Raw genomic sequence first — 17,360 nt, forward strand, 5'->3', positions numbered from 1 at the left:
TGTTTAAATAGTTATAAAGCAAAAAATGCAAAACAATAGCTCTTCAATATTAGGATTTGTTATCAATGTTAACCTCATATCATAAATTTGCAGTTTTGAGGTATCATCTTTGGCTGTGTAAAGTTGTCATGGATATTTTCACTACTTTAGCTCATTTTATAGATTCAACTGTTAATGGAATACATAGCAGACAGATTAATCAATAATCAAAATGTAAGAAAAAGTTAGTTGCAGCACTAAACTGCCTTTTGGGGGATTCTGAATGTGGAGGCAAGTTGTTAATCAACAGTTAGGTCCTAAGAATTTGGAAAGCGACAGAATTTTCATATTTCTGGCTCTGTATACCACCACGCTTGATTAGAGACGAAGCCATAAAGACGTGATTGAAGTGTAGACTTTCAGGTTTATTTCAAGGTGTTCAACAAAGATATTGCATTAACCGTTTAGGAATTACAGCCCTTTTTATACATAGTCCCTAACTGTCAGGGGCTCAAAATTAATTGGACAATTGAACTGACAATCCATGTCAGGCCAGGTGTGGCCTGTTCCTTCATTATTTTATGACTAGATAAAAGGTCTGGAGTTGACTCCAAGTGTTGAATTTGCATTTGGCAGCTGTTCATGGGAACTCTCAATATGTGGTCCAAAGACACGTTAATGCAAATGTAAGAGGTCATCATTAGGCTGAAAAAACAAAACAAACCTATCAGACAGATGGCAGAATCTTTGGGAGTGGCAAAATCAACAATTACATTCTTCAACAGAAAGAATGCACTGGCGAGCTCAGCAACACCAAAAGGCCTGGAAGACCACGGAGGACAAGTAAAGTTGATGATCGCAGAATCCTTTCCTTGGTGAAGAAAAACCCTTCACAACATCCAGCCAGGTCAAGAACCCTCTCGAGGAGGTAGGTGTATCACTGTCAGAGTCTGCAATCAAGAGGCGCCTTCATTAATGTAAACACAAAGGGTTTACCACAAGGTGCAAATCATCAGTAACACTCAAAAACAGAAAGGCCAGATTAGATTTAGGCAGAAAACATCTAAAAAAGCCTACCCAGTCCTGGAACAAGATTCTTTGGACAGATGAGCCAAGATTAATTTGTACCAGAATGACGGGAAGAGAAAGGTATGGAGAAGGAAAGGAACGGCTCATGATCAAAAGCGTACCACATCATCTGTCAAACAGTGTTAAAGCATGGGCATGTATGGCCGCCATGGAACTGTGTCCCTAGTGTTCAGTGATGATGTGACCGCTGATAGAAGTAGCAGGATGAATCCTGAAGGGTTTGGGGATCTACTATCTGCTCAGATTCACCCAAATGCTGTAAAACTGATAAGACAGTGCTTCACAGCGCAGATGAATAATGACCCCAAAACCTACTGCAAAAGCAACACAAGAGTTTCTCAAGGCAAAGAAATAGAATATTCTTCAAAGGCAAAGACAGTCACCTGACCATGTTTTACACCTCCTACACACAAAACTGAGGGCAGAAAGACCCACAAACAAGCAGCAACTGAAGGCAGCTGCAGTAAAGGCCTGGCAAAGCATCTCAAGGGAGGAAACTCAGTATTTGGTGATGTTCAAAACTTCAGGCAGTCATTGACCGCCAAGGATTTTCATCCACGTATTAAATATATAATATATTATATATATATATATATATAAATAAAATTATTATATTATCATAATTATATTATTATATATATTAATTAATTATATATATATATATAATATAAATAATTACGTTGGTTTGTCCAATTACTTTCGAGCCTCTGAAAATGAGGGACTATAAAAAAAATGGCTGTAATTCCTAAATGGTTAATGCAATATTTTTGTTAAACCCCTTGATTTAAAGCTGAAACTCTACACTTCAATCACATTTCATGGCTTAACTTCAGATCCATCATGGTTGTGTACAGAGCCAAAATCAATGTCCAGATACTTATGGACCTAACTGTATGTGTAATCTCAGGAGGCATTAGAAGAAAAAAATCCATACTGATATGATAAAGACCAAAAAAAATCATTTTCCTCGACACACATTTTATTTGATTATTTCAAAGTTAATCTGTGGGTAAACAGGTCATGTTACAATGACAAATCTGTGATAACTCCCCCCATCCCCGTCCAGGCAGGGGTGGCCAATAAATTGATATTTTTCATCATAATCATGTTGGGGATATTTTAATATTGTGACAATTGTGTTGATGAAAACAATAAAAAGCAGCTGCTGTGTCAGGTTTCTCCAGGAATGATCTCTGAAATATTTGGGATGTGGCATGAAAATGCATGATGGCTGACTTTCCATGCCTTAATATATTTATATCAAATATTTTGATATAATCAAAATTTAAGCTGAGATTTAAACCACAAGAGAGAATTTGTCCAGAGAACAGACTCATGCCACACCCAGGAGAAATGCAGACTTTCCCAACAAATTTTAACAGATCATGAAACAGCCAGTATATGTGTTATATTGAAGAACTGATAACTTGAGTGATGGCATTCATAAATGTCCAAGTGCCTGTTTATTAACTGTCACTGGCCAAACAAAAATAATGTTTTTAATATGCTTATCACTTTTAATGTGAGGCAAAACTGACCACTTAGTGTCCAGCATGACTTTGTTTCCGTCAATCTGTTCAGGCTTAGATCTTCATGACATTAATCCTGTTTTTAGCCCCCTTCTCGTCACATATACACACACACACACTCACTCCAGGGTGTCAGTGGCAACGGGATGAGCCTTTGTGTCTGACAAAAAAAGCCTTTGTGTCTGACAAAAACAGACGATTAACCTGCTGCACAGTGACGGACACCAGGGATGTTCACACACACACACACACACGCAGACTACCTGAGCATCCTGGTTCAACCTCGCAGACCAGTACCGCCTTCCGCGGCAGCTCTCACACATGCAGAGGACGAGAGAGTGAGTGGGCGAGAGACAGCCAGACTACCTGGCAGACACCAGTGTACACAAGGACGTGGGGGGGGAAATAAACAAGCAGATGTTTCTAATGAAGTAGGAGGCTTTGAGCACTCAGAGGGGATTGGGGCTATGCCGTCAGACAGTAACTGACTGGCCAGCTATCCTGTTCGATCACAGAACCAGATGAGGGAGCTTAATGAAACGAGAAGGCTGTGGCTTACCAGAGATTTTACGCTTTCGCCGTAGAGGTGCCGTTTGTCAGTAAAACAAACAAGGCTAAGTTTCCCAAATGCTCTTGACACCAAGATCATCTTACAATCACTCATTCTTGAGATTATTTGGGAAATTTAACCTCCGGATGAAGGGGTTTTACTAACTGACCCGTCGTCTAGTCTGTGTGATACAAAGACAAAGATGAGACCAAACTTTGCCAGTGACTTTAGATCTAAAGAGATTGTGGTCGGGCATATGTCAGACAACCAACCATGGCAGATCAAGCAGAGGTGATCGACTAAGTCAAAAAATCAGTTGGGTTCTGTCTTAAATATAGGTTGTTTTTTAAAGTTGATGCTTTATTTACATATGTTTTGTCATATTATCAAGGAGCATTAAACATTTGTATATATATATTCCATGAAATATAATATTTTTGAATCTATTTACATAAAAGCACCATGTAAATATATTCATTAAAAAAAAAAAACATTTGAATGAACTGTTGCTAAAAATTTGATCTACACAGCACTGAGAAAATATAACTACATGGGACTGTTATGAAACACAGTGCACCTGATGGTTGGACAGTGCTGTGGAAGATCAAGAGTTAAACCGGAAATTGGTCATAAACAAGCCATGAGCAACTGGTGGGGTGTGGTTCTTTTGTCAGGGAATAACCAAATAATATGATGGGAAAGAAGAAAATTGCAATTAAATAGTAAGTAGTGATTAAAATTATTATTGAAATTAGGAAGTTTTTCACCTTTTAATTGACAAAAGCCCAGATACATACACCTGAAATTGTACCTACTGTCAGAAAAAAAAAAACAAGTTTCTGCATTGACGACTTTATTACAGAACCAAAAACGGCAATGAGTTGTGTTCTCTTAAGCCCTTAAAAAAAAAAACATTTTCATTCTCACCGGTAATCCTTTTCATTTCATGGAAAAAAACAAACAAACATTTTGTAAGTTGGCACACAGGTGGCACTCCTTGAGATATTTTCTCTCTCAAAAACAAGATCAGAAATTCAATCAAAGAGCAGAGCTCAGCCAATAGAATCTCAGTGTCTGTGGCAACAGCAGCATCAGTCCCAGCAGCCATTGGCCCGATGTTTCACACAGGGAGGGCTGTAATTGGCTGATAGTGTGCCGAGGCTTCATTGCCTCCATGGCAACATTGCTTCCTTATTGCTTAGGGAAGGTGAAAAGGAGGGAAAGAGGGGAGGCGACTTTCACTCAGACACTACCTCTGCATTATTCATCCTTTGTCCCTGAGTGCTTGTAGAAAGTGTGTAGATGTGCTGACTGATGCGTGTGTGTGTTTTTGTGTGTGTTTCTGTGTTGGTCTTGGTTTGGATGGTAGTGATTGGTTCAGACTTAAAGGGTGAATGGGGTGAAACCGGTGCAATAATTGCACTCAGCAGTGCAATGCATCCAGCAACACCGTGTCTATATATATATAAAACGGCTAGCTGAGTTCAGAGGCCATTTAGTGAGCCATTCACAGCGATGCTAACTTCAAACACAGCTACTAGCCTTTAAGCTTTATTGCTCTGAATGGAAAAGACAAAACAACTTGGGACATATTCTCCAAAATGAGTCTGTTATAGGGAGTAGCGGCGCACATCTGGAAAGTCGACTGGCTTGCATCATCCACATTCTGTGTGGGCTGCGTGCAGGCACCTTATCCTAAAGTGAGGAGTGGATAAAGATAACAGCACCACCCAAGACCGACACCAACAGAAACAACAGAAACAACCACGCGGGCTTGTTTGTTGTTGTTTTGACTTTTTTTTTCCCCCCCAGCAGTTGAGGGAGGGGAGAATTAGAGGGAGGGGGAAGGAGAAAGAAGGCTGAGGGTGGGGTTAAGCAGAGAGAAAAACATCACACAGAGATTAGGGTGGGGGGTTTCAGGACTCCTCCCCCGTGTATGTGTCTGAGCATGAGCGGGGGATAACGTCTGTTGACAGGCGTGCCGGCCAGCGAGCTGGCTGGCTGTTCCTTCGGCAGCGAACACAATGACGAGATGGCAACAGGCACTCAGCATAGCACGTGCTCTCAGTTGCCATCGCAACCTGCCCTTGGATACAGCGTGCTGGTTGGCTGTTTCTAACTGTTGTTGTTCTGGGAAGCTGATGAAACCTCGTGGGTGAGGGAGGGCAAGCGGTACAGCATGGAGCTTCTTTTCCCGTCTTGGTAGAAAGTGTTGCTAGGAACGTTAGAGGTCAGTTGGTAAACAAACACGCGCATTTCATTTATAATAAACCCCCCTCTCAACCCCTAGGATCTTAAGCTTGCTGTTTAACTCTTAAATCCAAGAGATACTTCTAATTAGAGACAAAGCAGGATGAGCCACTGATCCCCAACAACGTTACTGAACAACGGCAGAGACACAGAAACGTTTAAAAAGATTATCCTGATAGTATAAGGTTGTATTTTTTGATTTAATCATTTATTGAAAACTGACAATATTAAAAGAATTTTTGGAAACAGCTAAATACTTTATTACACAAAAATATGTCAGACAAAACAAGCTCGTACAATCGTGAACCAACAAAAGAAAAATGAACAAACCATCAAGGGGTCAATGTAACAACAACAAATGAAGGGATGCTGACTGCTATCCTTTTAAATTCTGGCAATATTTGAAAAAAAGGAAAAAGTCTTTAAATAATTCCTAAGTGAAGAATGATCTAATAATGTTCCTAACTGCGATGCAGTAAATATGAAAGAGGGTGTGTCTTTCTTTAATGTTTAAAACCTTGTTTCAATGCAAATTCAGTGTTGTTGAGTTTTGGCAGTACATCTAGCAATCCTGTCTGTCTTCAGGGCTCCGTGCTAGAGGAAGAGAACAAAGAAACAGTGTGTGTGGCCTCAAATGGCCCGATCGATCCGGAATTGTGCTGAGTGCGCAGGTTGCCTGATGAAACCCTGCACGCATTCTCGCGCTGCGTTGAGACATACAGAGAAGATGGTGCCATGAGCCACAGGAGCCGGGCTCACAACATAACTGATTACAAGTGCAGGCAGTCTTTGTTTCACCATCGGTAATCAGAACAAAGCGGAGAGAGTGTGTGTGTGTGTGTGTGTGTGTGTGTGTGTGTAGGTGTGTGTGGATAAGGTGAGACTAGGACAAAACATGTTACTGAGGGAATGTCGTTGAGATGAAACTTAGAAGAGGAAGCATTAATGTAAAGGTAGGGGCGAGGACAGAGGATGTTAAATCCTCATGCTCAACTGGACAAAGGACCCACCCAGACAAGCTGACGTCCATCACTGTCACACCTCATCACAACCCTCCTGAGGGCCAGCTTCGATCTCCTCCAGCCTCTGTGCCATGGACATGACCAGCATTTTCATCTGGGAGGGGTGGGGAGAAGAGGTAGATTTTTGTTTTAATGGTGCAAGGTTCGGGATTTGTACATGAACAGAAAGGGTAGAATAGCAGGAAAATGAGCAGGGAGCGGATGGAACGGGTGGATGTGGAAGAGTTCGAACAGGGAAGAAACGAAGGAGAAAATTGGACAGCTGGGAAATTAAGGGAGCAGCGGGAAGCAGTGAAGAAGGCAGAGGGGAGCAGTAAAAACAATTTGAAAAACGGGGCAATGAGGGAGAAGACCGAAACCCAAAGGGGAAGTTTACGGGGATGGATGGGCACGAAGGGGGTGTGTGGGTTGGGCAGGTCAGTGAGTGTACAAGATGGAAAACCCAAACAAGTGTCTAGGAGTCAGACAGACAGACAGAATACATTAACACTGGCAGCAGGTTGGATGAGCATCATCAGATACAGTGTAGCTGAGGACAAAGACTGCATATGTAACACTTGAGTGCGGGGCTGGGTATCGTTTAAAAATTTTATTACTAGTATTCCAAAACAACTTTTTGTCGACAGCTTACTTTGAGAAATTGTATTTCCCAAAAAACTCTTTTCATTTTACTAAAGAAGTCGGGCTGCAACTATGATTATTTTCATCTCATCATTTCCTAATCTGTAAATTATTTTTCCAGTTAATTGATCAATTTCCTGGTTTATAAAATAGTTCCAACAGCCTAAGTTGACGTCTTCCAAAAGCATGTTTTGTCTGACCAACAATCCAAAACCCAAAGATATTCAATTTACAGCTATTTAAAGCGGGGAAGACCGAAAATCTTCACATTTGAGGATCAATTACCATAATTTTCATACTTAATTTTCTGCTGATCAAGTAATCGATGAATCTACTAAACTAAAAAAAAAGCCGAACTTCTCAGATGTGGAATATATGTTAAAAATTCTAAACACAAGTGGGAGTAGAAGAACGTTTTTCTAAGTAAAATACGGGATTAAAATTGGCAAAACACTGATTTAAATCAGAACCTGTATGATCAACTGCTTTTGATACCTGTTGCTAGAGAAAAATTTTAGAGGGCACCAAAAAGTTGAATTTCAAAACCTGCACGAGTTGTGAAAGGAAAAAGCTCTCACATACCACTCGTTGGGTGTTACTTAAACTTTTGTCCAGAAAAACCGACTGTGTTAGCTGGAAAAACAGCTTTGTGCACAAACTAAAACCCAATGCCGATGTAAAGTAAAGACAGTAGGAGTTCTCAGTGAAAAAGCCTTAATGTTGTAAGGTGACAGATGTGATGAAAGAAAGCAGCGATTTTTAATTTCTGGACCCTGTCAACGGCCTTTATAATCTTGTTACAATAAACCAATAGCGGACGATGAGCAATGGCTAGAGGACCAAATAAAATTAATTCAATCAGCGTGCGGCCACAGTCAGATTAATCTTCAGCCTGCTCACACTGAGACTAAACACAGCCAATGACAAGGTGGATTTCAGGGGTAACCTACATATCAACATAACCTACATATTAAGACAATATGAGCCAAGCCTATTCATTTCCTCATACAGTGCCCTTATTCAGCCCATTGTTGAGAGACACATGGTGTAGCAGCATTATTGCGTGAAATGAACTGAAGAGTTGATTCGTTTAGAAACGTACCCGTTTTGGTGGGTCACCAAAGTGGAAAAGAAGACAAATGATAATTATGCGTGGAAACGAGCTAAAGAAGTTACAGACAAATTCAGAGACCACGGCCGAGTAAAACAAAATGCCATGCAAACATCCAGCTATAATGACGAAGGCACTTCATGATCAAAACATGTTTTTCCTCTAACAAAGATTCCTCAACACCATTCGCATCACATCTATTGTCCTTGGTCCAAGAGGCTGGGAGGGTACTGACAGCATGCAGCTACTCCTGCATGCTGTCACCACCTACTGGCCCGTCTGTGGCTTTACGGATATTTTTTTTTTAAACAAAAGGATGATTTAGAATAACTTTGGGAATTACTACACTATTCCAATGAAAAAATGTAACACTAATGTGACACTTTAAAATTTACTGCTAAAACAGGAAAGGGATTCAAAGGTGAAATATACGGACATTTATGAACAGAAACAGATCTAGATGTTAACAATGGATCCTAGAGAAAGTATACTTCTTTGTTTAATCTAATCTAATCTAAAATAGTATGGAAAATAAATCTGTTTGCAGTGGATGACATGGAGAGATGAGGTAATGTCTGATACAAGAGTCTGCCCATCGGAGCACTAAGGGCTTCCCAGAGCTGAGCTGATGTCATCATCGGTACAACCTGTGCGTTGATCATCAACGAGAAAGAGCTGCCCACACGCAACGTTTACTGTCAGCGAGGGAATGCAGCAAAGGGGAACAGTTACTCCTGCTGCAACCGGCGCGATGTGTATAGCAGGTCTGTCATCAGTTTTACACATCGACAGCCCGATTTTGAGGACTAAACTCCGCCTGTCTTTGGAAAAACAGCCACGCTTCTACACCGCAATGAGCTCTACATCCGACATTCCGCTCAGCGGGTGAACCATTTTCTCTCAGAGCAAGACAAAATCAGGGGAACCAAACAAAGAAAAACAGCAGCAGTAATTTACCTCTGTCAGCTGTTGTTCAACAATGCCTCTGTACTCCAGCGTCACCGGCTGCTCTTTGGGGCCCTCTGCTGCCAACATCTGGCTCGCAGAGCCAAGCATATAGCTGGAAAGGATTTACAGTGTAATATTAGGGTGCCAAATGCAGGTACAGGAATGATACCTACCATTAACACCTGTAAAACTAATGAAATTCAATACAATACTCTAATCATGAACGATACCCGTGTAAAGCTTATCCCATTCAGAATTATGTGATATGGCACTGGACTGCTGAGCTTAAAAATCACCGTCTCAATTTAGGAACATGACTCACAACATATCTCATCATGTTTTCAATTTATTATTCAAAACATATGGGGTTTGGCTTTCAATTACTTATGCCCTTAAACGCAACACTGCTGTGTTTCTTGTTAAATTCTGTTTACTTTTTATCTCCAAATCTTGTGTGAAGATAGTATATTTATCATATAACAGTGGGGGTTTTATTTCTACTTTATTCTACTTGATCCCGGGACTATGCTGAAGTCATTAAGATTACATTTTTTGATATTTCATAAATGAGTATCCATCTTTTTAAGTTTTGGTACCAAAAAATAAAAAAAATCATCATGCCCATCTTTTAACATAACATTGAATGAGGGTGCAGTTTATTTCTCATATAATGTACAGGGCTGAATTTAGTGAAAGTGCACCTGCATGCTTTTTATGTTACATAAAAAAAATGTTACATAAAAAATAGCAAAATAACTTTGAAGAAATGTAAACTCATGCCTGTGTCTTTCAACATTCCTACTCTTAATCCAGGGCCTGAACGTACCTGTCAATGTCCGCTACATTGAAACAGAATGCAAATCTCTTGTGGTCCAGGTTCTTAGGCGTGGATGCATAAACCATGCCAAGCACGGAGTGGCAGCCTCGACAGAAGAGATCCATGATCAGGCTGCGGAGGAAAAAATTACAGGAGAAATTAGCACAGTTTAGCACATGTGAGACGGCGACACAAATTTAAAAAAATTCTCACGAAATCCTGCAATTTTAAACCATTTGCATACGTGACCAATGCTATTGTGATTTTCTGGGGATTCAATTTAATTCAATGACTGCACAATTTGAGTTGCAGTTTTTCCGAGCTTATTAAATGAAGCGTTATCCTGCGGTAATCTGAACACCAGGTGCACGGGACAAGACTTACCAGAGAGATTTTTTGCTTGCTTCATACAGTCGAGTGTCCTCTCCAACCAGGACGTTGTCGGTGACCCCTACAACCGAAGCATCACAAACACCAGCAGCTTAATGCGGCGTTGTTCTCATAGGGCAACTTCCAAATGTGTAAATTCACAACCCCCACAAATGCACCTGAATGCACCATTCTATCAGACTTTTCGTGATCATGACATCATGATTCGGGGCAGGCCAGGATCACTATGAATAAGTTACCGTAATTTTTAGTGTTTTTATCCTGTGTGATGCTTTAATTGTATGCCTAACACTTTGTTTGCTTTGTGTCGCTTGTAGTTTGTTAGGTTTTGTCTTTAATTTGTCTCTAGGCAAAGTGGGCAATTGCCCATGTTTTGGCCCCAGGGTTGACTCTACTCTAATACTGCCTACATAATTTGACTAATCGCAAATCTGTCAGAAATTTGCGCAACTGACATAGAACATCAACTATGATGGGTCTTCTATCCTCCATCTTAAGGCCCTGGCCTTGAAGAGAGACCCTGTGTCAAAATCTACTTTTAAGGCCTTAACTTTTTTCATTTATGTTGTGGTCATTTGTTGTAAAGTGTTTTATCAATGTGCTTTTTTTTTTTTTTTTTCTGTGTCAAGTCATTAACACACAGGAAACTTCAAGCAAGGTAGTATTATTCCATCATATGGGAACGGTAAGGCTGCAACCAATAATTATTTAAATTAACAAACATTTGACAGTTACTTTCTATAGTAATTGATTGACTGTTCAGTGCATACAATTTCAGAAAAGTGTGAAAATGTCCACAATTATTCTCTGAGGCTAGTAAACATATTACAATTGTTTTTTTTGCTGCTGTCAAAAACCCCAAAACATTGAGTTTTACTGTCACAGAGAACTGGGAGTGTTGGGAAGCTTGAATGTTTGGAGGAGTGTGTTACCAGGAGAAGGCGAGAACCCGATCTAAAAACCCGGACTCACGCTTCAGTCTAATTTGGTTTTGGCCGTCTTCACTTCCATCCCAGGACAGCGAATCCCCAACGGGTAACTTGCACTTCCCGCAGATGAAGACCACCGGTCCGTCGTCACTGTCCTCGTCCTCCTCCGCATGGCCAAACAGCTTTTCTTCGACGGTGGTGGAGTCTATGCTGGACCCTTCAAACGTGGTATTGACACTCTTCTGTCGGTGTTTTGACGCCTTTTCTCTCGCCGCCATTTTTTTTACGAGGCTTCCCCCAAAACAAGCCGTTTCAAACTTCGGCGGGTGTTTGACAGTGAGATATTCACTTCCGTGTACTTCCGTCTTCGTCTCTCCACTCAAATATGTTTAGTTTTTCCTTTCTTGGCTTAATGTCAGCAAAAAATCGGAGTGAAATAAGTGTGCGCGCATGTAATTTAATATTTCGTTTGTGCTCAAGATATCTAAATGTTTTTATATCAGCTGCTGGCATTTATAAATATGATCTTTCAATAATCTTTATTGTTGCATGCTGGATAACGCACGTGAATGGCAAGCCTGATGTAGCAAGACAATTTTGCTTTTATACTTTTGTTAAAGGCCCGTAAAAAGAATTTCATATCTGCTCTGGTGTAAAAATAAAGAATAGAGAATAAAGATAGATCCCTAGCTATACAATGTGCTGAATCTACACTCTACCGTGGTGGCAATATACTAGAGTGCAGTGTGCTATAATAAACTGCGCATTAGTGCAAGTGGACGGGAACTACTGCCACGGGGTTGGCACTGGAGCGGCGCCAACTGGAACGGGTCGATCCGGACCTCCGATTTTTTTCCCACAAATTTACTGCAGATAACAATCTAAACAAAAGCCTCTGTACACGCCAATAAATGTCACCTTATGGCATCAAGTACTGGCCCACATGAAGAGAAGAGGGGTTGCGAACCACGGTGCCTCGTTCTGTGTTGAGCTGGGGGGGTTTAACGGCACGTTGTACTTGAACGAAGAATACAGAGATACGCGATATCATCCCACTTTAGCTCATTTGACCGTGACAGATTTGTGGTGGCGACAATTTTCATATAACCATAAATGACCACTGTTCCTTGTGTGAGTGTGTGTGTGTGTGTGTGTGTGTGGGTACCAGTTTATTACATCTCTCGTCTCATACAGCAACGTAGAACATACATTTGTGTGTATATGAGTCTTTTTTTTTTTTTTGCCAAACTAGCATAAGATGCTGGAACTTTGTGCCCTCACTTACAGATAAATGTACAGTTTCGGGTTGTGCTATAAATCCAGTCCCTAAAGCAAACAGTCTTATGAATCACTTCTGTTCTTCTGTTATTGATTTCATCTTGTTGTGCATAGATCTTTTTGTTATTGCTGCTGCTGCAGTTTTTCTGTCCCCCTGCATGTTTCTCCTTAGGGAGACGGTACGCGAACTATCTTGACCCGATCTTTCTCTTTGAAACGTGAACCGGATAAACTTTTTTTTTGTTTTTAAGCGAAATGAATTGTCTTCTATTCGCTTAATTTTTCGCCTGTTTTGCTTGGATTTATTTAACTCGTCGCCGCCTGTCGTCGGTTTTTAAGTTTCTAGAAAAAATCTAAATCTAAAAGAATATGAATCGTCGTTGTCAGTAGACGTAGCTAGGACACGCTCGTCATTGGCTGGTAACTAGGAAGTTATTAAAAATAATTTCAGGGGCGCGAAACCAAAGAGCAGATACTGCCATCGTTTTTTCCCACTGGAGCTGCAGGACCCCTCCATCGTTTGAAGAAGTCCGCTATTTTGGGCCTTAGCTCCCTTCTTTTTTTTTTGTTCGCCATGTGTGAAAAGATCAAGAAGGTAACGTTCAGTGTCTGGCTACCCATAGCGTCGTAGGCTAGCGCGGTTGTTGACCCTGTTGTTTATCCTCCCGTGTCGTGGGGCTCCTCAGGTGAACGGCTGGCTCAGCGCGGTGTTCGGAGATCAGCCGGTGCCACAGTTCGAGGTCAACACCAGGACAGTGGACGTCCTGTACCAGCTGGCTCGGTCCAGCGAAGCCCGGTGCAGGGACACGGCTCTCTTCATAGAGGACATCAGGCAGAAAGCGTCGGAGTATCAGGCCGAGGGTGAGTCACTGCCAGTCGGCAGAGGGTCCATGCAGTGACAGGGGCTGGTGGTGTTCCGCTCCCATTCCAGAGGCATGCGTCCATTCTGAGTGGTCACTGTTGGTTTTTGATATTTTGATATGCACTTTGTATGGAATTAATTGATAAATAAAAACTACTCATGCCGTTATTGTTTTTGAAAGCCTTCTCGCTTAACTTTTTATTTAGTGCCTAAAACTTTTGCACAGTTCTGAACATATTACACATGTGTTATATAAACGTTTCAATTGTGATGTTAACATTGACCTTTAGGAGACTAGCCTCGACCTAAAAGGGGTCCAAATCACAATCTTCAGATTGACTTCTTGGCTCATCTTTGACCTACTGATCTGGCCAGAATTTTTTGTCTTGTTTAAGGCTTGACTACAAAAATACAGAACCACAAAACATGGGACCCGATATGGAGTTTTCCTTTAAAATAAGTGTTGCTGTTGATACCTACTATCTTTAAAAAAGGAAAAAAAACAAACAAAAACCCACTGGGAGTCACAGTTCCAGCAGAGCTGAGATTGAACAGTGGCTGTTGGTTCGCCACTCTTGTGGCTTGTGTCGGCTCCGAGTGGCAACCGTTGTTTTGGTTTCTTTTTGATCAGCGTCTGGCGTTTTACTGGCATGTGGCACTTGCCAACGGCATGCACCCATGCTCCGCTGTCATATGCCACTTCTCATCAACATCCAGCGATTCTTATTGACATATGCCACGGCTGCGTACGACTTCTAAATGTCCTATCACACTCTTGTTTCCTTGTCATATGCCGATTCTTATTGGTATGCCACTAGTCATACGGGGCTGCTCCTCAGCTGGCTTATGGCACAAGAAAACGGTAATATATCACTCCTCTTCCACTGCCACCCGCCAACCGCTTATGTCGAATCTTCACCGGCACATGCTGCTGCTGACAATTGATATGTCGCTGCTGCGTGCCACGTGAAAACGGTATGTCACTGCTCTTCCACCATCAGATATCCTTTATTCTCCAGGATTAAAGCTTTTTTTTTTTTTTTTTGGAAATAATGTTCCTATTGTTCCTAATGAAGTATGTGCGTAGAGAAACATGATGTTCGATGTTTGCAACAGAAAAAAAAGTTTATCATTCAAACCTTTTTTTTTTTTCTTTAAAAAAGGTCTTGCTAACCAAGTTTAAAACTTGTATGATCATCGGATCATTTGTGTTTCTTGTCCCGTCGGACTCCTTTTTAGCAAAGTCGCCACTTTTCTCAGATCTCAGCAACTAACGTGGTCAGTGAAATGTTCTCAGTACTGGTAGGAACGATGGCCAGAACTAAGACTCAGTATCTTTACATGCATCACTTTAGTGTACGCAGTTTAGCCGAGTGTAAGACGACACTATTGTCCGTGAATTGACACCACCAAGTATTGAAAAGGTTTTCACAGAACTTAACGGTGTTTTCTCCGTCCAGGTGCACATCTCCAGGATGTCCTTCTACAAGGTGTCGGCCTGTCCTGTGCAAGCTTGTCAAAGCCCGCCGCTGAATACCTGTCCGCTTTAGTGGACAATGCTATGGTGCTTGGAGTGAGGGACACATCACTGGGCAGGTATGCTTACGATTGACGTCTATATGCCGTTGCTGTTGCCTTGGGTTTGGTCAAGTTAACATTTCACGGGAAGGAGCTCCGGTTTTTATTTCTCGTGTAGCTTTATGCCAGCAGTGAACAACCTCACCAACGAACTTCTGGAAGCAGAGAAGTCAAACAGAAGACTCGAGAGGGAACTCGGGGCCCTCAGGAAGAGACTGGGTGCTACTCTGGTGCTGCGGAGCAACTTACAAGAGTAAGAACATGGATGTTGCTTTGTTGATCTACAACGTGACACCAACTGCTTTGTAACGTTGTTATAGTGAAAACAAATACGGAGTCTTGGGTTGTCACATGCTGTATGTAGACACGGGCCAACATCTAGTCCCAGCAGACATAAAACCATTTGCTGCTACGCGCTGTACTTCATCTGTGAATCTGTGTTCTTAATTGTCTTCAGGGATCTCGACAAAACTGTCAAAGCTCAGGCAGTGGAGAGCGCTAAGGCGGAGGAGAGACTTCTCAACATGGATTTTGTGACTGCAAAAGCTAAAGAGCTCGGCAACAGACGGGAGAGGGCAGAGGTATGTTGTGGCCTTATATCTGTGTCTGTAATAGCTGCATAGTGCTAATTAAGTTTCACATTAAGGTGTTGATACATGGTACAATATACTGCTGCTGAAAATGATAAGGCGGAAAATGCCCATATTATAATAGAGGGCTGTCCTAGTGGGAAAGTCGTGCTGTGTGAGAAGATTGAACAAAATTTTACTTATGACAAGTTGCTATGCAGCCTGAAGAGGCATAGGCTAATGGTGTCCTCAGCCACCAGTAAGAGGAAATGCTAATCAACACAAGCCAAAATAATAATAATAATAATAATAATAATAATAATAATAATAGTCATACAAATAATCAGTTGGAAGGAGTGAAAGATGGAGAGGATGAGGAGAGTAATTCATAGCTCACTAATGTTGCCACAGAAAAAATAAATGCTTGTAAAGGGGCAGAAACTGACCTCTGGTGGTGGGGGGGCAAATAACCTCCTTGCAGGCCTGCCTTTCCTATCATTGTTTGGAGGGACCAGGTTTTTTTTTTTTTTTTTAAATACCACAGTCATAACAGCGGCAGCCATGACAGAGCCTTGATGTGGAGCCTGGCCGGCCGTTCATTCTGTTTTATCGATCCCACAGGCTCAACTTGTATCCAGGAACATGGACAAGTCCATCACCCACCAGGCTATTGTGCAGCTCTCCGAGGTATTTAAGCTTCTACGCATGCAAGCCCCAGGCATCACCATGGAAATGAAAACGTAGGACCATCTGCTTTCAGGATTTAAAATGTGTCATCTTATTTTTCTCTCTGCAGGAAGTCACCACGCTGAAACAAGAAATAATCCCCTTGAAAAAGAAACTGGAGCCTTACATGGACCTAAGCCCAGTATGTGGTGTTTTTTTTTTCCACTTTGTCTCTGTCTCGTAAAAGTCTCAACCAAAAAGTCCTTTAACATTATCTTATCCTGTCCTCGGAGAAATTCAATGAATGTTCATGTGCGTAAATTAAACTTTGTCAACAGCTTGACCGAATAATTGAACCGGTCTTCAGATACTTGGGAACCACTTTGTGTTGCTGTGTTTGGCCTCACTAAAGGTTTTTCTCCCTTCTAAACCACAACAGAGCCCATCTCTTGCTCAAGTGAAAATAGAAGAAGCAAAAAGAGAACTGGTGAGTATCTAAATAGGTCATTCAATAATGAACAAGATATGGTTGCCTACTTTTTACTTTAATACCGTTTTATTTCCTTAATTACAGGCTGCAATTGATTCCCAACTCGAGATGAATGTGGATTTCAAGTGAAAATGTTTTGTAATGTTTTGTAATGTTTTCTGTTTTGAGCTGTACCATTTCCGTGTCTGACAAAAATAATAAAATTAATCCTCACCATGTCTCGGTGACACGACTTGGTCATGTGCTGCAGCAGCCGACTTCTGTCTGCCTCTAAAGAACCTCTCAACCATAAGGTATTAGTTTGGGGAAATAAAGTCAAAATTGAGTTCTGTTAGTCAAAACTGCACTTCCTGCACAACTCACCAAGTCTGTGCCTTGTGTTAGGTACATTTCAGCTTACAAACACCTTACTGAACAATTTATCAGAGACCATCAGAGTCTCCTTATAGCAGAAAATTAAGGCTCATTAGCCACAAACTTTTGTCTTTTTTTTCATTTAGTTATTAAATCTCTATTAAGTCGACTTTTGAAAACTGAATGCTGCATGCACAGTCAGTGTTGGCAGGTCAATTCTTATGTTAATTCGAGGCAGGCTAGACACACTTCCATCCTTGAAACTCTAAATCTTTCTAACCGTTTATAATTGACATGCGTACACGTAATTTTTTCTCTCAGATGCAGT

The 17,360-nt window shown here is 41.2% G+C and overlaps 2 protein-coding genes across 3 annotated transcripts; one reads left to right on the forward strand and one right to left on the reverse strand.

Annotated features, from left to right (window-relative positions):
* Positions 1–5,633: 5,633 nt before the first annotated feature.
* Positions 5,634–11,601, reverse strand: mis18a (MIS18 kinetochore protein A). The gene is made up of 6 exons (XM_040149734.1): positions 11,279–11,601; positions 10,301–10,367; positions 9,926–10,048; positions 9,109–9,211; positions 6,408–6,513; positions 5,634–6,101 (listed from the first exon to the last, which is right to left on the reverse strand). The coding sequence occupies exons 1-5, from the start codon at positions 11,511–11,513 to the stop codon at positions 6,433–6,435; spliced, it is 609 nt and encodes a 202-aa protein (XP_040005668.1). The 5' UTR covers positions 11,514–11,601; the 3' UTR covers positions 5,634–6,101; positions 6,408–6,432.
* Positions 11,602–12,705: 1,104 nt separating this feature from the next.
* haus1 (HAUS augmin-like complex, subunit 1) lies at positions 12,706–16,880 on the forward strand. 2 transcript variants are annotated; one of them, XM_040151384.1, is made up of 9 exons: positions 12,707–13,108; positions 13,200–13,374; positions 14,836–14,971; positions 15,072–15,206; positions 15,411–15,534; positions 16,144–16,209; positions 16,319–16,390; positions 16,628–16,675; positions 16,763–16,880. In XM_040151384.1, exons 1-9 carry the CDS (start codon positions 13,088–13,090, stop codon positions 16,805–16,807), a joined length of 822 nt encoding a protein of 273 aa, XP_040007318.1. In that variant the 5' UTR covers positions 12,707–13,087; the 3' UTR covers positions 16,808–16,880. The 2 variants fall into 2 exon arrangements, with proteins under 2 accessions (XP_040007319.1, XP_040007318.1); XM_040151385.1 differs by lacking the exon at positions 16,763–16,880 and having other exon boundaries at positions 12,706–13,108; positions 16,527–16,637.
* The last annotated feature ends 480 nt before the right edge of the window (positions 16,881–17,360 follow it).

This window comes from Xiphias gladius, chromosome 17, assembly GCF_016859285.1.
Source record: "Xiphias gladius isolate SHS-SW01 ecotype Sanya breed wild chromosome 17, ASM1685928v1, whole genome shotgun sequence".
NCBI lineage: Eukaryota > Metazoa > Chordata > Actinopteri > Istiophoriformes > Xiphiidae > Xiphias > Xiphias gladius.

Coding starts and splice junctions, on each gene's coding strand:
- mis18a (XM_040149734.1), bottom strand. CDS start 11,513: ATGGCGGCGAGAGAAAAGGCGTCAAAACACCGACAGAAGAGTGTCAAT. Junction 10,368..11,278: donor AAACCAAATTAGACTGAAGC/GTGAGTCCGGGT, acceptor CTTCGGTTGTAG/GGGTCACCGACAACGTCCTG. Junction 6,514..9,108: donor TTGAACAACAGCTGACAGAG/GTAAATTACTGC, acceptor CACCCCTCCCAG/ATGAAAATGCTGGTCATGTC.
- haus1 (XM_040151384.1), top strand. CDS start 13,088: ATGTGTGAAAAGATCAAGAAG. Junction 13,375..14,835: donor GTCGGAGTATCAGGCCGAGG/GTGAGTCACTGC, acceptor TTCTCCGTCCAG/GTGCACATCTCCAGGATGTC. Junction 16,210..16,318: donor CTATTGTGCAGCTCTCCGAG/GTATTTAAGCTT, acceptor TTCTCTCTGCAG/GAAGTCACCACGCTGAAACA.